This window comes from Ceratosolen solmsi, unplaced genomic scaffold (assembly GCF_000503995.2).
Source record: "Ceratosolen solmsi marchali unplaced genomic scaffold, CerSol_1.0 scaffold47, whole genome shotgun sequence".
NCBI classification, from domain to species: Eukaryota; Metazoa; Arthropoda; class Insecta; order Hymenoptera; family Agaonidae; genus Ceratosolen; species Ceratosolen solmsi.
Genome location: NW_011948419.1, coordinates 10,580,211 through 10,598,104, shown reverse-complemented (window position 1 = coordinate 10,598,104; position 17,894 = coordinate 10,580,211). Strand labels below are relative to the sequence as shown.

Sequence of the window (17,894 nt, the reverse complement as noted above, 5' to 3'; positions counted from 1 at the left end):
TGCCGAAAATGTGGCCACGCGGCGTCTTTACAGTATACTATGCACTGACCGGCAGTTACGCTTGATGGAGAGCGAAGTGAGTTTACGAGTGAGCGTCGCCTCATGGCGCGTTGCGCTTAAATGTGCATGCGGCGTCTTCAGCGCCGGCAACAGTGTCGATGCGCGTCCCTTCCAGAAATTTTCCTTTGGCGTGAGAAAACGAAGCTTCTAGAAGTTTCGAAGGCGTCCCTTTTTTGTGAGTGCTGGCAGTAAATTATATTTCAAATCGTAAACTTGCTCGGACTTGCCGAGTTTTGTTTGTAAACATTTTGCTCGAGTACCCGCCTCGGTCCGCACGTGCGGATCAGCCTAGGCGCACGTGATGGTCAGCCTTGCTGCACGCGCGGTCAGTCTAGGCGCACATGCGGTACACCGGACTGCGTATATGACCTTTCTTTTTTTTGAAATTCATGGGACTGCTTCAATCCCGAAGACATTGGCAGTTACAGACAGGAAATAATACCACTTTCGAATAATATATATATATATAACAATTCAAATTTCTATAATTATTACTGTTCGATTTCTAACGTTTTAATTTATGGCTCGAACTGCCAATTCAATAGTTCAGTGGATTAATCTCTCGCCATAGCGATTAGGAAGAAAGAAGGCAGAAATGGAAGAAATGAAAGGTATAATGTAATATATTTGAGTTCGATTATTAATTTATTCTGTCTATGAATTATAATATTGTAGCGTTGTTGGTTACTTCTATTGAGACTGAGAATTATTCTATTGTAGTGGTGTTAGTTCTTTCTTGTGTTCTTGATTGTCTGAAATTTGAATTACAATTCGTGCTGGCGCAAGTGACACTGATGTGAGATGCACAACTCAATAATAATACTAAATATAGAATTACTATGAGGACTAAACTGAATTTATCGTAGAACAATACTCAGAGCCAGATGTGTAGTCACTGACTAGATGTTAAACGAACAGTGCGCAGCGCGTCAAGGGCTGCTCTTAAATATTCACGTAGGAGCTTGCGACAACGGCAGCGCACCGGTGCCTGTTGCTATGCAGATCATTATGGTGACGTCACTAGAATATAACCTTGGGAGTTAATCGGCATTTCTAGTCGGAATTAGAATCGAATATTCGAGTACTCAACGTAGTGTAATTTTCCGATTTCGCTGAATTGTGTTTATACGGAAATGTCCAGGTGTTTACACCTCTCCCACTTTTGAATTCCGCCATTAACTGTTTCAATTCCGAACAATTACTAATAACGAGATACTAAAGAAAATTTTTCTATTCACTTTAATATTATTTACAAAAATGTTTATAGAAATTCTATTCTTTCAGACCAAAAATGTTACAATTGTTGATCATCATACAGCTTCTGAATCATTCATGAAACATTATGAAAATGAAATGAGATTAAGAAATGGATGCCCTGCTGATTGGATATGGATTACTCCACCTCTATCGGGATCAGCAACTTCAGTATTTCACCAAGAAATGGCACTTTATCATTTAAAACCATCTTATGATTTTCAAGTAAGAATAATATATTGATTTTTTAAAAGTGAATATATTATATAATTTTTACAAAATTAATAACTCTGGTATTTATATTGTAAATATCATTTAATGATATTTATGTAGTGTATGTCACTTTCTTATTATTATAGTAAATATCATTACCTATTAACAGTACATATTAATTACTTATACTTGTGAGTTGAAATGTATATAATACGAATCTTGCGTACTCGTATGCTCATTCGCACATATCTACACAATTTTCATACTATTTACTGCTCATAAGTCGTATCGAAATGATTTTATTTATTTATTATAATTTCATAAAGTTATATTTAACGTACATTTATTTAAATACAAGAATTATTCAATTATGAAAAAGCCCAATGAGTAAAATGAATCTGAATGTATATAATAGTAACTTTTTTAATTATAAATGTATTTTTAATACCTTACATTTATATTATGCTAAATATAGCATGCATTAAAATTAAAAAATTCTTAAAAGCTTTGAAAGTTATTAAGAATTTTCTTAATTGTTATGTTACGATATTAAATACAAAAGAATTAAATACAAATTTTGTTAGGAACATTGTTAAATTACAGATTAACAAATCATACACATAAATATATAAAAATTATTCATTTTATTTTAAATATATTAATTAGTTGATATACATTGATATAGTATATTTAATAAAATCATATTATACTGGTTAAGTCTCACAAATTTTGATCAATCTATTGATAGAGTTTACTTTTTACTTTATTTTATTTTTTATCTAATTTTCAATATATATTATAAATATTTAAACTACTGTAAGCAATGTAATGTAAACAATGAATAAATAATATAAACAATGAGTATAACATAGATGTGTAGAACTTTTCACTGTTATGACTGTTACTAATTTCACTTGACTTACTCAAAAAGACTATTTTTCTTCGTCGTCTGTTGCTCCTAATATATGATTTCGTACATTTAGCGCTGTAATTCTTGGAAACTCTGGAGACTTTTCGGAAATTAAGCTTTAGTACGTTCGAGAATCTTCTTTTGTTGCTATGCAGACATAGCACGAGGCTTAAATTACATCGAGAATTTTCGTAGCAAGTAATTTCAATTTCAAGTATTACGCATTTAAATATGAATATAATGTACTGTAATCATATTAATAAACAATAAATTTTTTATTGTTGGGTAGTTCAATCTTGAACAAATACCATATAAACATTATGGACCATTTAAAACCAAAACATAACAAGTATACGAAAATTCTCGTCCCAAGTATTTACAAAAAACCTGAAAGCTAAAGAGACTGGCGATGCCAACAGTCGATAGTCTTGGACATTGCTTCAATCCCGAGCACTGCCCTGTTAGTCAGTGTTTTCTCTTACACCTTCAGCCATTCACAATCCATTAAGTGCCTATCCAATAAATGCCTATCGGGACAGGTGCATTCACAGCATCAGAGTCGTATGAGGCTCCGCTCGTTCGCCTTCAATATGGTTCCTCCTTTAATTAAATTAACAGAAATTCATGTCTTACCTAATTCTATGATGAGATTGTAGGTAGTGCACTTCTTGTTTAATATTCACTATTGATATACAATCAGCTCCAATCACTCTTATATTAAATATTAAATATTCGCGTGGCGGTTTACAACGCTGGCAACAGTGCTTGAACTTGTTGCTAGGCCGCAAATCTTGATGACGTTAGAAACCGAGCTCCAGAATATTGGAGAAGTTCAGAAAGACACTGCCTTGACAGGTTCGAGAATTTTCATCGACGTTGCTCTGTGGAAATATTGTGGGGTACTAGAAAATAAGGCGTAGACTATACAAAAATTCGCCGAATCAATGTTTACAAACATAAGTGTCCGAGAGCTTGTACTTTTCCCATTTTTAAATTCTTCGAAGTTGCCACAATTCAATCCCAAAAGAAATTAAAATGAATTAAATACTATTAATAATATAGATATGGTTAATAATATATAAATATAATGAATTAAACACTTTTATTACCTTTTTAATTTCAATAAATAAGGTGAGAAAGATAAAGAAGATAAAAAAGAAAAAGAATAGTAAGATAAAGGAGGTGGGAAAAAAAATTTTGTAACCTTATGTTGTAACCTCCTTCCACAAATTCGATTATAATACAAAAAAATATATATATATAATATACATTATATAATATACAATGTTTGGATATAATATAATCACAATGTTTGGAATTCCAGCAACCAGTATGATCGTATATCACGGTAGGTGGATTAGACCGTACCGCCGGTTTAATGGCGTTGGGGAGGGGGGGGGATAAGTGAGAGGTTGCATCAACTCAGAGTAAATACAATTGGTTTTAGTGACCTTTATTTAAGTAGTTATTACAGTATTGTAGGTGTTTTTTATTGTGGTGAGAATTGTTGAATGTAGTGGCTAGGCAGCTGATTATTAAGACGAAACATCGTCTGGGAGTATAAGCTTTTTAAGGTAATAATTCCGGATCTTATTTTATATTCACGGAGCTTCGGCGCTTACGGCGATGCTCGAATAGTACCAGGCGAGCTTCGGCTCGCGACTGATTAGGCGCTTGACTCCACGTTGGAATTGACTGATTGATATTCGGCTCGTGGCGGTGGTGGGGATTATTACGAATAGCTGTCGCCCTCCTTTGTGGTTTGATCAGAACCACTTTATTGTGGCGTGTCCGGTAATGTCTCGCAGTACTAACTTTAGACTTAGGCAGGGGTCTACTGTCAGAATCGGCGCCCTCTCTTGCGGTCTGCTAGAGACTCAAGTCAGAGGATTTTTCTGACACGGTAGACGTGGGCCGCGAATTATCATGAGACGTTCTTTTCGGGCAGCATGATCGGTAAGGTCTCGCCCTACTAATGAGCATAAGACCGGGCTCTATCAATAACTATAATAGACGTAGGCCGGGGTGTGGTCACGAAAAATAGGCGAGGATTTACGACAAGTGTGGATAATATTGATAGCTGGCCAGAAATAATGATAATCGAATAATAATAATAATAATATACCTTGCAGGGATTCCTTCAGACGAGTTCAACTTTCACAGATATTACTGACACTAGTTTCACATGAGTAATTCAAGAAGACTGTTTTCTTCTCCGTTCGTTGCTTCTTAAATACGATTGCGTACATTTGGTGTTATGAATTCTTTGAGGCTTTAGTGAATTCTCTGGAAGCAAGCTTTGACAACTTCGAGAAGCTTCTTTTGTTGCTATGCGGACAAAGTGCGCGGCTAAATTTCCAGTGAATTTTTGTAACGTATAATTCAAATATTGCGCCTTAAATGTGAATTATCGGAATCGTATTTTAACAAACAATAAATATTTATTTTGTATTGGGTGATTCAATCCTGAACAAATATGTACATTTCATATATTGGTATTTCAATTTCAATAAAAAGAATCGATTAAATTGTGCAATGTATGCGATTTTAAATATAATTTTGTGTAATTATATTTTGTAGGAACCGGCATGGAAAACTCATACATGGAAAAAAGGAAAAAATGATCATTATACAGTAAAGAAACCACGGAAAAAATTTCATTTTAAACAAATAGCTAGGTATATAATTATTTTTCATATTTCTATACAATTGCTTCAAAATTCTATGTTATATCGACATATATAAATTTTATTAATTTAGAGCTGTAAAATTCACTTCAAAATTGTTTGGAAGAGCTTTATCTAGAAGAATTAAGGCTACGGTACTGTATGCCACCGAAACAGGGAAATCACAAATGTATGCAGATAAACTTGGTGAACTTTTTAGTCATGCATTTCATTCGCAGGTAATTATATTTTTAATACTATAGGAATTGTAAAACTTTAAAAACTACATACTTTAACAGGCATAAAAATATAAAGAAATACTGTACAAAATGCAACTTGTCGTTCCGACTTGTTTTATCAAGGCCGGTTCGACGGATACAATTTGATGCCGTTGACAACTAAGAGACCACGGGTGTTGTGTGGTAGCGATGACAAGTCACAAGTAGAAAGGATATTATAATAATACAATAAAGATATGACTGAAGTATATGCTATTTATTCTGTTATTTATTAATGACAAGGTTGACCAGTATTACTATTATTACCTGTAGAACTAATTCTTGGATTGAAGTACTGTGTTGCAGAGACAACTGTACAATAATCTATGCAGCTTGATTGTTGAATACGAATGGCGAATGGCGCGAAGTTTCGTTCCTCGACACTAGCGCCTTTTGAACGAGCACGTGTGTGGTTGAGGTTATGAATGCAGCTTTATGATTGAAAGATATCGAAAAGTGGCGCGATACTGGATTCATCGACACTTGTGCTGTGTGTTGCTTACTTTCATAAGCTTCCGAACTTGAACTAAGGTGAGGGTTGCTAAAAATGAGACGCCCCTGGCAGGCGCAAAACTGGACGACGCGTACTGGAATTTATTCCGCACTGTCGTATTAAGAGTAGCTTCCTCGTCCTTTGTGCTTGTCGCTGTAATACTCTGAATCTCAATATATATGTAATTATTGTTGTAGAGACTACTTACAAAGACTAATCGTTGACTCGTTTTCGAACTCTGATAGGTGAATTGTCGTAGCTCCCTTGGAACAAGTAACGACGGTTTCTTGAACTGCGTTAGTGGACATACGGGTTTATGTCGTAGTTCTTCCGGGACAGTAACTACTGTTCCAGTAACAGTGTTAATGGATAATCCGAAGAAGTGTAAGTCGTTCCCAAAAGAGTGCTAAATGGGCTTTCACTAAACTTAATTGAGTATGAAATGTCTCAAGGGTTTAATATATTGAGAGAGTATTACTAAAAGAGAGATATCAAAAAGGAGAGACACTTCAAAAAAGAGTAATATCACGAGAATACTACTAAAGAAAAACTATCAAGAGTAAATATCAAGAGTTAATTAAGGGCCTAGTCGTCTTGTGGTCTTCATGACAAGCAGACTTCTCGTTGCTGCTGCCGCATGCGACAGCCTGTCGGCAGCGGAAAGGGGGTGCATCGCAGACTCTCTGGTGACAGCATTGCCACTTGTCGACAGCAGGAAGGGGTAGCAAGGTCCGCTTGCAGTAATGCTTGATGTAGTTACCGAGCGGAACGAAAATGCAGATGTCTAAATTATAGGTTTTCTCGTGTTTATGGTATTATTTTTCCAGATTTTTTATGACACTTAAAGTTTTGAAATCCAAATACAAATTTTACGATGTTACTTGCCAGATGTTTTATTGCACTGACAAAAAAGAAAAAATGTTCTCGCATTTTCAAACAAATACTTTTACATTTTTCACTATTAATGTCGAAAATAATATACTTATAAAGATTTTGTATTGTCTTTTAAGGAATGTGATAGTAATTAAAAATTAAATGCTTAGAATAAATTACAAAAATAGTTAAGGAGTAATGCCAGAAAATATATTTTTTAATCAATAAAAATGTATTGTATGCTAATTGAATGCATATGTCTTGTTGAAACAATAAAAACATGCTATTGTTGAACATAACATATTTCTTTCTTTAATTATTTTACGCAGTCTAATATAAACTATAATTCTAATAATCATATATCTAATTAGCTTACCACACATTATATAATTTGGATAGATCCATATTGATCATATATGGATCATAATCAATGTGTAAAATAAATATCAAAAAGAAAAAATATCATATAATGATAAAAACGCTATGGTAGTATGAAGTAAACGGAATACATAGTACGATTCACAATTAATCTGATTTGTAGAAATCAATGAAATAAGGTACGATAAGATAATAATAGATAACTCTTGTTCAAAATTTATTTTATATTTCTTGTGATATTAACTATATCTAAAGTTATATCGAATGACAATTTCTGTGACGCTTTAACGCAATATGATAGAGTAAATCCGTCTGTATGATTATCTAATATCCATACCCGCTCCTATAATCTGTTGAATAAATTTAATATGTGATAAGCTCTAGAAAAATTATAGATTTTATGATTAGGCGAAGGTTCGAGCAAATGTGTGGTATTCTTCAGATATCTTATTGTTCGGGATTGGAGCAACTTCGAAGAATTTAAAAATAGGAAAAGTACAAGCACTTGGACGCCTATATTTGTAAACATTGATTCTTAAATAGTCCAAGTCTTATTTTCTAGTGTACTACAATAATTAAATAAATAAATAATTAAATTAAATATAAATAATATAATATAAATATAAATAATTAAATAAAATAAATTCTCTAACCTTCCAAGGCAGTGTCTTTCTGGACTTCTCCAATATTCTGGAGCTCGGTTTCTAACGTCATCAAGATTTGCGGCCTAGCAACAAGCCCAAGCACTGTTGCCAGCGTTCTAAACCGCCACGCGAATATTTAAGAGCAGCTCGCCACACCCCGGGGCTCACTGGAATTTTACAAATCTTTCACACATGTATTATTATTATTATTGTTGTCAAATAACATAGCTGCCGCGTGGATATTAAGAAGCGCGCATTAAGACGCGTTGTTAGTTACTACTCCAAGTCAGTTGTTCCTCCGAGTCAGTTATTCTTCTGAGTCAGTTATTACTCCGCGTCAGTTATTCCTCCGAGTCAGTTACACGTCCTAGTCAGCACCCTTGACTGCTTGTAAGTGTAGCACACTTGGTAATTAAATTTGTGTGCCCGTAGATGTCTTCATTGCCTAAGAATAATTGTGTGACTGATGTGTGCCAGAAAACGCTAGTTGAATAACGTAATGGCTTTTGACTGTTAACCGACTGATTCACAATGAGCCTATAAGCCTACTGAATACGGATACGAAAACTGAAGGCTTGATCGTTTCATGGCGGTACGTTATCCGTGCCATACCTTCTTCACTTAGAGGGTTTACCGTGGTCGCTTCACTGGAAGAGAACGATACTCGTCGTGTACTTGCTTTATTTATCCACACGGCAGCTTACTTAGCTGTCAACAAAGCATCGTTGTTGCTGCACTGGAATCTTACACGAGGTGCTGAAAAAAAACTATAGAAGCTTCGAGGATTTTAAGTAAAAAACAAGGCGTAAGAAACTTGGAGAAATCCAGGCGATGTTATTACTCGAAGACCATATAAGCATTGTGGGCCATTTGAAATCAAAACATAACAAAAACACGAAAATTCTCGTCCAAAAGGTTTACAGAAACTTTAGAGCTAAAGAGACTAACGATGCCGATAATCAACGATCTTGGAAGTTGCTTCAATCCCGAACATTCTACCCGCCATCAGCAATTTATTGATAATTATTTCCCTTCCTCAGGGATTGGTAGGGTGTCAGGTTTATGTATTGGGATAAAAATTCCATTGAGTGTCTGGAGAAAGTATCTCTTGAATTTGAGTAACCCTGCTTCTCACAAAGAGATGCTCGAGACTGATTCATGTGTTAGCTCCCGAGGATCTCCCTTTAAGACTGTTGCCCTTACCCTTACGTTCAACGTTGTCTGGTCGTACTGCATAAGGTTGGAAGCAACAAACCGCTGCCAGCTCCATTTTAGCTATAGTGAACTGAGTGAGGAATAGCTTGAACTCATAGTCTTGGAGCGCTGCATCAGCTCGGTGATGATGTACCACCATCTGAATACAATGTATGTGGAATACCTCAGCGAGCCGAGAATATTGATGTACCGCGTTGAATCCTTCTTGCGGACATAAATACTGATCTTTCCCTCCTACCACTTATGCTCGAGCACCACAAGTAAGGATCATAGTCAGTCCGATTGGCGAGTTTTTTTTTATTGTCCGCCATCGTGCAAGGTTGAGATGGCAGTATTTCGCCCCATTGGAGCGTGTGCAGCCACAGCTCCTGCATGAATTTTTTTTATATCAGGACAGGTAATACAAAACCTATTGAGTCAATTATCTTAACCATTTCAGATAACATGAGGCGTTTCGAGAGGTCATCAACTTGAACCGACGTCCTTCCTGTCATGAACGTAAACGTGTCCTGTTGAGGAGACCACCGTAATCCAAAATTTGTGGTAAGGAGGAGGGAAAACCGCCCGCCATGCGAAGTCCTCGTAATTGTGCTGCGACTTCAGTTACTTATTCTGGTGTATTAGCACTTCCGGAAATGTCATCGATATATTTTTCATGAGTGATGGCACTTCCCTCATCCTCTACTAATTAGAGTAGTATTCCGATTCCCAGGAATGGGCGGCCCTGAAATTGTAAGTGCCTGTCGTCAAATGATCAGGTACTTCCCTTGTTGTTCGTCTATCCCCAGTATTATCTGAATGTCTCGATAATCCTTGTGAGTTTTGATCTGCCTATACACTTTAGTGACATCGGTGGCAAACAAAACATCGTTGTCTTTTGATCCATATTAAAACACTTTATATGTCTGGATTCTAGAACTTGATGCTGATGTGATAGAATCATTAAGTACTACTACTCTTAATATGGTTGTATAGCTGTCAAGTTGAGCATACCAACATGCGGCAGATAATATTGATATTGATAATTGCACGCTGGAGGACCCTTGTCACATGTCAATATAAATAATGGAATGTCTCTGTGGAGTTGTTTAGTTGTTTAATGAGACTGACACTGACAAATCTGAGCTCTGAACCTGTGTCAATTAGAAGACGAACTTGTACGGTAGTAGAATTTGACAGTATTTAGGCCATACTGTGACTACTAATATGGTAGTATGCACTATTATTTCGACGATTGCACCATCATCTCAGTTGAATGATGGGTTTGAACTGCTGGTTTGAACAGTCTCTGAATTGATTTCTTCATATAATAATATGATGCCGTCTGAACCATTTCTTTCATTGTGTATTAATTATACATACGTGACATTGTGATGTCTTAGACAGTTGAAGATGAGTACTGTCTTTTTACTAGATTCTGTTTTTTTTTACAGTTGATATATTCATAAATCGTGAAAATGTAAGGATTGAGTGGGTGCAGCATTCACACTTGTTAATCTTGTGTTTTTGTGCCGGAAGTTTGGGCTGGATATTATTCACTGATCCTTGATGTGCTTTCAATATGGTATTGTAGTCGTACAGCGTTTCTAGATAGTCGTTAATGAATTCATTTCATTTAGTGTCCTCATACGATACGTTAGGAAGTTTACCAATTGTTCAAGGCACGGCTAAGAAGTGAAAGGACTAATGCCTCCCACAATTCCCTTGTGGCATGATTGAGCCGTTGTGACATCAGATATACTGAAATGTAGTCCTTTCAATGTTCCCGTACTCCCAATCCCTTAAGCTGCGTTAAACTACACAATAATAATGATACTAAGATGGTGTTGAGAATCGGTGAGATCTTGCAGTTCGGTGGTAGTTGTCACGTGGCATCAGCATGCACTACATATGGAGGCAGGAGGTTGTACCTTCGTTGGTGAGGATGCTCTCATAGTAGATTCCTTATTGGAGGGTTGACGAAGTTTAATGATCATTTTTCAAGCCATGTTCAATTGTTTGTGTTCCTCTTGATTGGCATTTTTCATAAAATGTTCGTGATTGGTATGAGTAAATGTCCAAATTGCGTCCCAGTGTGCATGGCCTTTGATGAAGACCTTATACAATTCCTCGACTTGTGACAGTGTATCATTAAGTTTATCTAGTGATATGTTGCAGTGTGATGACTCACATTTCTCAGCCAATTTCTTGATTAACGAGATTATATATATTAATATAAATGTTGTTTTAGTCTAAATTTAAAAAATTATTAATTTGCACTTTTGTTATGAAATTATTTAAAAACTAATGTACTAATACATATATGTTCTAGAAGTAACAATTTGATAAATAACATCAATATAACGATTCGTATTATACAAATTCAAAGTTGATATAACTATATATAGGCATATATATACTATTACACACTATTGTTCTTATTTTATTCTATATGTAGATATTTTATGGCATCAATTCGGATAGATATTACATTTATATTGATTGAGGGTCAATGAATATTTCATTTCAATTCATCTATGTTCGAACATTTAAACTTTTTACATTATAAATTACACTTATGTAAAATATCAATCTACTCATACTTCAATTAAACTACTAATAATACGATAAATGAGTATTAATTTTAAATTACGTAAAAAATAATCATGAACTGATGATACTAATATGGCTATAACTTAATTATTCCTAATATATTTATTATAACTTAATATATTTATTTCACGTTTTGTAATTATTAAAATTATATTTTATTTTATCAAAACAAAATATAATTATAAAAATCTTGTATAAAACTTTCAAAAATTGTAGGTGATAAGTATGTCAAACTATGATATAACTAATATTGAACATGAAGCTCTACTGTTAGTTATTACATCAACTTTTGGCAATGGAGATCCTCCTGAAAATGGAGAGGTAAGAAATACGGTTACTTATTAGTTATACATCTTACTTTTAATTTTTATAAAAAAAATCTATAAAAAATTTTTAAAAAAATCTATAAAAAAGTTTATAAAACAAAAATATATATATATATATATATATATATATATATATATATATATATATATTAATATATAACTATTGTATAAGTTTAAAATGATAATAACAATTTATCGTGTTAAAAATCTCAAAGAGATTTTCTAAATAATGGATTTGGAACAATGGATTTTCTAAATAAAATGGATATATTATCCATTATGGATATACATGTGTAATATGAAATGTATAAATCATATAAAATCTTCTTTATATACTTATGTTATATTATATTCACCTTATCATATTATGTAATTGCTACAATCGCACGCTCACATAAATTTTTATAATTTAAACTACATCGTAGTTAGTAGTTTATTTATTTAAAAGGCGTAGTTTCAGCTGAGTAACAGTAGTACCAGCAATCATTAAAACATTGAGGAAATGCCTTAAACTGATTATGCACAAGTATTAAAAATAGCAAAATGTACATAAAATCCTTTTTTAGGTGAGCTATAAATCAAAGTATATATACTTATAAAGGATCTATATTTAATAATAGATAATATAAAAACTCACATCTTTATATATGGTCACGTTTAAGATAACTAACGACTATTCCATAAAAATATAAAATATAGATTAATAATAATATTTTGCAAATAATTATCTTTTATTACGAACTTTTAAAAATTATTATAAAAAACTATTCATCAATTATACACAAATAACCCCAAAAATTATATAAAACATAAGTGCTTCATAAAACTAGCCATATAAATAGTATAATAAATGATATTTAATTAGAAAATATATTAAATATAAAATAATTTGTATTAAGTAAAAAATTGTATTAAGTAAAACAATAACATTTTGTGAACAAACAAGAATCAAATTAAAATAATATGAATATTTGATTTTTTAGATATTTGCACAAAGCCTATATGCAATGAAGATGAACGATACCATTTTTAACAATGAGAAAATAATAAGGTAATTAGTCAATAAATAATATGATATAAGTAGGTAAGTATGTTCCTGTCAAATTGTAATATATCGTAATATAATAATATATAAATTTCTATCACGAATCCAAAAGATAATGATTCATTTTGTGTACTAGAAAATTCATTTTGAATATTATGAATGTGTTCGAGAGTGAAAAGAAAATCTCTCGAATTATATTTACTAGAAATACTTTCAATAGCTGATAAAAGAGAATTATCGAACGGATATAAAAAACTAAGAAAGTCTCGCCAAGGTTGCATGAGACTCGAAAAGGTTTGTACATCTGTGAACTCGTAAACAGCCATTTATTGCCTTTCGTATTAAAGACGTAGTAATTGTTTTGAATGCAATGAAGACCTTTGCGACCTACCATCAAAACCCGACTAACTTGTTTACAAGAATATATTTTGAGGATTAAAATATTTCAAAACAGTTGAATGAAAAACATTTCTTAAAATCCGTTGCAACCCGAAACTCGGCACGTGCGACTCTCGACATTCTGCGTCGCACGTGTGCCTTCAATGCCACAAGGGTATACGCATGCATTGTTGTCAAGTACGATAACCGTTGCTGCTTGCATAGGCCAAGCGAAGACGCTTGACCAAAAATCACCCCCACCACGATGAGTCCCGGAGAGGGGCAAATCTTCCACTTCACGCATTGCCGCCAGAGATACTCCTTCGATACTCTCATTGTCTAAGCCTAATTTCTTATGAAGTGGGAAAAGGGCGTGCACATTCATCATGCCGCCGAAAAGCGGCGCGCCCTGATTGGAAAACTAAGACCAGAAGCTTCTTGAGTGGGGACTCATGGCAAGAGGCCTTAAAGATGGGAACAAGGCAGCGAAAAGTCGCTGTCCACGTGGGCAGCCAAGGGCTGTGGACAGCCAAGCACTGTCCGCAGAGATAATTCAAGAAAAGGCTCGAGTGGGTAGTCAAGGGCTATCTTAAGGAAAGTCAATCACTCAACGCAGAAATACGTATTAGTAATTCAGAACAAGACTACTGCATCCTGGTGAGTATAAGAGTCACTCCGCATACGTTTGCTTTGCCGCGTTCAATTGTGTCAAACTCACCGCTGGATCAGATCAAAACTATTGCATCCCTGTGAGTATAAGAATCACTCCGCACGCATTTGCTCTGTCGCGTGCAATTGTGTCCAACTCACCGCTGGATTAAATGAAGATTATTGCATCCCTGTGAGTATAAAAGTTACACCGCACGCATTTGCTCTGCCGCAATTAAACTACGATATCGCTGTGAGTACATTAATACACGTTATCTATTCAATTATTGTAAGTCAACAGCAAAATCGGCTCAAGACAACCATGAGCATTATCTCACACTCTCTGACAAGAAGTGTGCAGTAATTATTTTCATGTGCAATTTTCAATTCAACATCAATTCAACGATTTCAAAGCATCTTGTGTAGTGACTCCTCCTATATAAGAAGCTGATCAAGAAATTGTATCTTCATATAAGATTCAAGAAGATTCTACAACATCCATATGTCTATCCATAGGATATCCGTATATCGATATCTCTTGTACAGCCCTTACATCTCACTCCTTCCCGAGCGTCTGCTAGGGCAGGCGCTAAACTATTGAAACATTGGTAGTTCGAGCCAAGAATTACATCACTATAATTTCGAATAGAATCTATAATGTAAGCGAAATACCCAAGTAGTATTTGTCTATTATTTTTAACTTCAATATTTCTCAGAGAGAAGTAAACATTCCGAGAGATGGATTTACGCGGCACTCTGACATTCTTCAGAAGCGTCCTACAAACTGTAAACAAGGTTCCCAAGAACAATAACAAACAGCTAAAACCATCTTAAGCTAAGATCTTGAGCGACTACTCTCAATGGTAATTCAATCCATCCACTACGCCTCATATGGGAGGAAAATGCGAAGCAGTAGTAAACTCAGCCAAGTTTCACTTACGGCGCATCATTGGAGAAAGGACATTTGAAGAAATCACCACACTGCTTGCCCAAATTGAGGCAATCCTCCAAAAACCATTCAACACTTACAGGACATTCGTAATCGGGAGCCCACTTACTAGTATCCCAGAACCATCTCTAAAGAATTTGTCAATTTCAAAAACAACCCGCTGGAAGCTTATAAGTATGTGTACAACAACTCTGGTCACAGTAGTCGACACATTACTTGCAACAATAACTATCGACTTCAAAATGGCACTACCCACGGAATGATATCAAAGATCGCTCACTGGTGTTCATCACAGACGAACATTTACTTCCCTGCAAGTAGCTACTCGCCAGAGTCAGAGCAATTCACAAACTGGCAGTCCTACCTATCCAAGAGAATGACGGGAATCACCAACTACAGTGATGATGGCGAGCGGAATGGTCAGGATTGAACTACACAACAATAAAAAATTTATTGTTTATTATAATATGATTCCGATACATTATATCTATATTAATGCGTAATATTTGAATTATCGGCTGCGAAAATTCTCGATGTAATTTAAGTTGCATGCTATATCCGCATAGCAACAAAAGAAGATTCTCGAACGTACTAAAGCTTAATTTCGGAGAAGTCTTTAGAGTTTCCAATAATTACACCCCTAAATGTACGAATCATATATAAGCAGTAACAGACGACGAAGAAAAACGGTCTTGTTGAGCAACTCAAGTGAAATTAGTGCAAGTTATAACAGTGAAAAGTTCTACACGTCTAAGGAAATCCATGCAAGGTATACTCATTGTTTGCATTATTTATTCTATATTGCTGGCCAGCTATCGGTGCGTCCTCTGCAACGTGACGATAGTCAGACCGCATTGAGGGCGACGACATAGGCTAACATCTTCAGTATATCTTGCGTCTCAGCACCAACAATATCAGTCAGGCATCTGCAACTTGATTATTGTCAGACAGCTGAAGAGGGTGCCGATAATGTCTAGTGGCCCCCGCCACACACTCATTACTGCGGCACAGCGTCGACATCATCGGTAAGGCCTCTGCAACTTGGTTCTTATCAGACTACTGAAGAGGGCGTCGATAATGTTTTAATAGTCCCTCCTATTATCCTTTTTGAATTATTGCTGAACAATGCACCCATGGACTCGCGAACCAGCCATGCTCTCCATACGTGCCATCACCGAATAATGCATCCATGGACTCGCGACCCGGCAATGCTCTCTCAAAAATAAGAATTAAAACGCGTCCTCAGCACTACCAACGCAGTCCTAGCCTTGCACGCTCTATATTTTATGGTCAACTGTTAAATCACGACAAGCTCAACAATTCTCATTACAATCGGTAAAAACAACTTCCACTGTAACATAACCTTAAATAAAGGTAACTAATAACCAATGGTGTTTACACTGAATTGACGCATTAACCTCTCACTCATCCCCCTCCTCCATCTCCATTAAACCGGTAATACGGTCTAATCCAACGATCTAGATCTGCGACCATACTGGTGGCTGAAATTCCAAATATTTTGGTAATAATGGATAATAAAAATAATAATATATTTGTATGAATTTTAATAAAATTCCATTCAATTTATATGATTCTGTTCGGGATTGAAGCAATTTCCAAAACCGTTCGCTCTCGGGATCGCTAGTCTCTCTAGCTCTCAGGTTTCTGTAAACACTTGGGACGAAAATGTTCGAGTACTTGTTATGTTTCGGCCTGCAATGTTTATATGATCTTCGAGTAATAACATCGCCTGGAATTCTCAAAATTTCTTAAGCTTTGTTCTTTTCTTAGAATTCTCGAAACTTGTAGAGTTTTCTTCTGCGCCTCATGTAGGATTCCAGTACGGCAATAGAGGTGCTTTGTTGCCAGCTAAGTGAGCTGCAGCGTGGATACATAAGGGCAGCACACTGCGCTCTGTCACTCATTGCGAATCAATTGGTTAACAGTTATAAGTCATTACGTTATTCAGCTAACATTTCCGGCCACACAATAGTCACTCAATTATTCTCACGCAATGAACACATCCAAGGGGATACATAATTAATTGCCAAGTGTGCCACGTTTACAAGCAGTCAAAGGTGCTAACTGCATGACGAGAAACTATACTGCCACAACAAGTATAGTCTGCAGGTATGCTCATACATTCATTTCTGTTCGGAAAATAATTCCACAATCTGACTCGTCAGCCAAACGTGCAAAAATCAATTTAGAACAAAAAACCCACTAGATGTTGTGTGGGGTTGCCGGGCAAGTAAAGGGTTAATGCATCGATTAAATAATTAACTCATATCTTTATTATTGCTGTTTAATTAATTTATTTTACTTTATTTCCAATGGGAATTATTAACCTTGGTTAAATTACAAACGATCTTTATATTTCTTGATAAACTTGTGGTGTTGATATATCTGTTTATTGGATAATTAGAGGATAATCAATTTCTTACTCTCTGCATGTCACTGGTGAGATTATGATTTACTGTAACAAGAAGTAGGTTATAATCTATTGAATATTATCACTAAGAGGTTATGGTGATTGTAGTGCTCTGATCGAATACTGCAATGTTATTGTGTATGTCTTAACACGTGTGCAGTTGCCTCTAAATATCGGTCGTAAGAGAGCCTAAATGTAGGTTATGCGAAGCTGTGCGCCATATGTGGCGGGAACAACTTATAGTTGGAGGGATTGTAAAGCTAATGTGGCTTTTGTAGCTGGTTTTGTTCTAGGGTATGCCCGGGAAGCTTCCGTAGTTGGACTTTAATCCGTCCGTCTTCTACATAAGCCAAGAATCGTGATTTTCCAGTCTCTCTTCGGTGGCTTGTTATGACGTTCCCTTGCAATATTGCAACTCTTTAGTTCTTCCTTATCTCCAAGTGAGATTACAAGTGGGCAGGTCCTATGCAATCCAGTCTTGATGAGATCAATTCAACAGTACACTAATTCACAATCGTAGAAAGAACTTCTTATTGAAACT

At 35.3% G+C, this 17,894-nt stretch overlaps 1 protein-coding gene across 1 annotated transcript in view; it reads left to right on the top strand.

Annotated features, from left to right (window-relative positions):
- The window catches only part of Nos (Nitric oxide synthase), a 118,962-nt gene that overhangs the window by 30,489 nt on the left and 70,579 nt on the right, over nucleotides 1-17,894 (top strand). The window contains exons 9-13 of the mRNA XM_011497741.1: nucleotides 1,345-1,539; nucleotides 5,018-5,115; nucleotides 5,198-5,342; nucleotides 11,793-11,897; nucleotides 12,886-12,953. Coding sequence (XP_011496043.1) covers nucleotides 1,345-1,539; nucleotides 5,018-5,115; nucleotides 5,198-5,342; nucleotides 11,793-11,897; nucleotides 12,886-12,953 — 611 coding nt within the window. The remainder of the gene's footprint in view (nucleotides 1-1,344; nucleotides 1,540-5,017; nucleotides 5,116-5,197; nucleotides 5,343-11,792; nucleotides 11,898-12,885; nucleotides 12,954-17,894) is intronic.